The following is a 3,207-nucleotide window of genomic DNA, read 5'->3' on the forward strand; positions in this document are numbered from 1 at the left end:
TGCCTCGTCCACAACCTTGCTTTAATCATTAGGCTTTAAGCTATAAGCACTAAGTAGTAAGCTATAAAACTTAACCTGTTACATCAAGTAGTCCACAACATTCATGGACATAATCTTTAAGGCGTGGTGCCATGCATAGTGCTGATCAGGCAGCGGAAGGTTATGTGCAACATAGCAGCATTTAAACAAATTATGAGACCAATAGTACGAACATCATTATTACTTATGCTCTGTGCGGGTAATACATACTTATTAAATGTTATGATGTATTTGAGAAAGAAAATTCAAAAGCGTCGTTGGTGGGTGCATCCCTTCTATCGTGAACGTGCACAAGTAGGAGCGTTTGAAAAAACATTTATAAAATACAAGAATAATGACCATGAAAAGTTTTTTAAACTAACAAGAATGACACCGAATCAATTTGACGAACTCCTGGGAATGATATCTTTTCGTTTGCAAAAGAACAGTTATCGAGACTATCTTACTCCTCAATTTCGTCTAGCTTTCACAATTTGGTACGTATTTATTAAGAGAACTATAGCTCATTGTACATTAGTATAATTATTAGAAACTTGAAAGAGAATGTTAATTTTGTTTTCATTTGAATATGATATAGCTTCCTGGCATCAGGAAACACATTGCCACATCTTTGTGAATATTGGAAAATAGGGAAATCAACTGGCTACGCCATCATCGAAGAAACATGCGAGGTCATTTGGGAGACACTAAAATCTATACATCTTGCTACACCAAATGAGGAACAGTGGAAACTCATTGCAAATAAATTTGACGAGCGATGGAACTTTCCTCACTGTTTGGGAGCCTTAGATGGCAAACATATTCGGATACAGTGCTCCCCACGAAGTGGTTCTAATTTCTTCAATTATAAACAGTATTATAGTATGGTTCTGATGGCAATTTGCGACGCAAATTATTGTTTTACGTGGATAGATATAGGAAGCTATGGTATATTGAATCACCTTAATTGTGCATATTTTTTTTCTTAAAGAAATCAAATTTATCAAAAGGTGTAGATTTTTTATTGCAATACTGTTTTAGGTTCACATCATGACAGCAGTATTTTTACTGCTAGTGCCTTTGGCTAGGCATTATAGAGAGGTACTCTGAATTTACCTCCACAGTCTCGAGTGGAAGGATGGAATAAAGAATGGCCATACATTTTTATTGCAGACGAAGCGTTTCCACTTCGAACAGATCTCTTGCGACCATACTCAAGAAAAAATAATTTAGGAAAAAGAGAAAAAGTTTTCAATTATAGATTGTCCAGGCCGAGGAACATCATTGAAAATGCTTTTGGCATATTGGCATCAAGGTAAATAAGTCTGACAAACTTAGATTAAATAAATTTCATTTGATATCACATTTATATAAAATTAAAATATTTGTCAAGGTGGAGAGTGTTGCGAACATGCTTAAGCATGAAGTTAAAAACGGTAGAAAGTATTGTACTCTCTACGATATGTCTTCACAATTTTCTCATGAAACGGGAAGAACACATAGCTGGATTCAAACAGTATTGTCCTCCCTCCTACATTGACCAATATGATGAAGACGATAATATTACACCAGGAGAATGGCGCAATAATATAATGACTCAAAATATACAACCACTGCATAGAATAGGAGCAAATAGAGCAACAACAGATGCAATTGCATTGAGAAATAATATTGCTGAATATTTTTTAAGTAATGTAGGTCAAATTCCCTGGCAGTGGGCTAGAATACATCCAGGAATAAATGTACCTGAGAGAAACTAAAAACATATTAAATAAATAACATATAAAAGTGTATTGTAATAAAAATACATTGTATTTTATTCTCTTTATAATTTTACAACATCCATTCGATGACTCCACAACTATTATATTATTAAATTAGTATTCACAAATATAACAGTTCTCATAAAATAAAAAATTATCTTTAGCTCTATCAACAGAAAAGAAATCAAATTAAACTAAAAATAAATATAATACTGTTTATAGTAATACAGTTTGTGTCCTTATAACAAAAACCATCTCTTTAACTCTACGAATAAACGACGAATGAAACTAAACTAAAATTAAATATAATAATACTGTGTTTACAATCACGTTTACATTGTCGATGCTTATAATATTCAAATAAAATACAATGCTATACAAAATTTTATATAGTAATCAAATAAAATCTTGTAAAATAAAGTATAAGAAAAAGAATTGCGTAATGTAATCAGGAACGATATTCTTTAATAGTATTCATTATTGTTAAAAAACAGTCCAATAACTTTTCCGTAGAAACGTCTTCTAATGCTGCTATTATTGCTCCAGCATAGGGATTCTTACTTTGTTTTGTCTCAGTTGCTGTTGGTACTAGGCATGAAACTGCCTTTGCAGCATCTTGAAAAGCAGCAGAAGATTGTATTAGCATATCTTCAATATTATGTTTTTTCTTTTTCGAGGAATGAAAAATGTCAGGAGGAGGAGTAGTGACTTTTTTCTTAATAAATGACGAGACATTTATATCCTCAACTATGGAAGAACTGTTATCTTCGATCACATTTGTCACAACATTATCATTAGAACTTTCCCATACATTCAAAATCAACTCATTGTTAGACAATGAAGATGAACTTGTCTCTAGGCATGAAAAATTACATGAAGAGGATGATCGTGGTGAAGATATTGTCTCTGTACATAGTAGTGGCGATGGAGAAGACACTGTTGGTGCAGATGGAGACAGTACAGGTACTGATATAACAGACGATACTGATGGACTTTCTTTTGGCTGCATAAGCTGCGTAGATTGCGTAGCTTGAGATAGAGATCCTCTTGTTCTGAAATCAATCATAATTGTACACTCAATAATCATCTGCTTTTCAAGATGTTGTAAAGACATATATATTTCTCTATATAATTTATTACAACCAAGAAAAAATATTCTATAAATTACATTGTGAGACACAAGATATTTACTTGCGTGGATTAATATGTGGAATCAAAAAACTCATTGCACCCATTAGTGGCCATTGGACAGTTTTGACTCCACCACCAGAACCACTGGGGGGCTTTTGTCTCATTTCACGTAGTTTTTTTGACAGCTGATTTCTTAGTTGAACAAAACGATCCTCCAAATCCTCTCCTATATAGTATAATATTAAATTGAGGTTAGAGTATATACAGGTTTTAATTACTTAATAAAAAGTATAAT

General features: G+C 32.8%; 2 protein-coding genes across 3 annotated transcripts; one reads left to right on the forward strand and one right to left on the reverse strand.

Moving 5' to 3' along the window:
• Window positions 1-33: 33 nt before the first annotated feature.
• Window positions 34-1,748, forward strand: LOC108757383 (uncharacterized). 2 transcript variants are annotated; one of them, XM_018521709.1, is made up of 5 exons: window positions 34-515; window positions 617-966; window positions 1,060-1,119; window positions 1,192-1,333; window positions 1,412-1,748. In XM_018521709.1, the coding sequence occupies exons 1-3, from the start codon at window positions 163-165 to the stop codon at window positions 1,104-1,106; spliced, it is 750 nt and encodes a 249-aa protein (XP_018377211.1). In that variant the 5' UTR covers window positions 34-162; the 3' UTR covers window positions 1,107-1,119; window positions 1,192-1,333; window positions 1,412-1,748. The 2 variants fall into 2 exon arrangements, with proteins under 2 accessions (XP_018377211.1, XP_018377120.1); XM_018521618.1 differs by having other exon boundaries at window positions 1,060-1,333.
• Window positions 1,749-2,229: 481 nt separating this feature from the next.
• LOC108770125 (uncharacterized) lies at window positions 2,230-3,138 on the reverse strand (the record flags this gene model as incomplete). The annotated part of the gene is made up of 2 exons (XM_018521486.1): window positions 2,230-2,833; window positions 2,973-3,138. Coding segments are annotated over 2 exons (770 nt in total), but the record flags the coding sequence as incomplete, so codon positions are not given.
• Between the last annotated feature and the right edge of the window lie 69 nt (window positions 3,139-3,207).

The sequence above is a fragment of the Trachymyrmex cornetzi genome, unplaced genomic scaffold, assembly GCF_001594075.2.
Source record: "Trachymyrmex cornetzi isolate Tcor2-1 unplaced genomic scaffold, Tcor1.1 C3977661, whole genome shotgun sequence".
In the NCBI taxonomy this organism is placed as follows: Eukaryota; Metazoa; Arthropoda; class Insecta; order Hymenoptera; family Formicidae; genus Trachymyrmex; species Trachymyrmex cornetzi.

What these genes read in the sequence shown, in the direction of transcription:
- LOC108757383 (XM_018521618.1), top strand. Translation starts at nt 163, where the DNA reads ATGTGCAACATAGCAGCATTTAAACAAATTATGAGACCAATAGTACGA. An exon ending in CGTCTAGCTTTCACAATTTG is followed by an intron (nt 516 to 616) that starts GTACGTATTTAT and finishes AATATGATATAG; the next exon opens with CTTCCTGGCATCAGGAAACA. An exon ending in GATAGATATAGGAAGCTATG is followed by an intron (nt 967 to 1,059) that starts GTATATTGAATC and finishes ATACTGTTTTAG; the next exon opens with GTTCACATCATGACAGCAGT.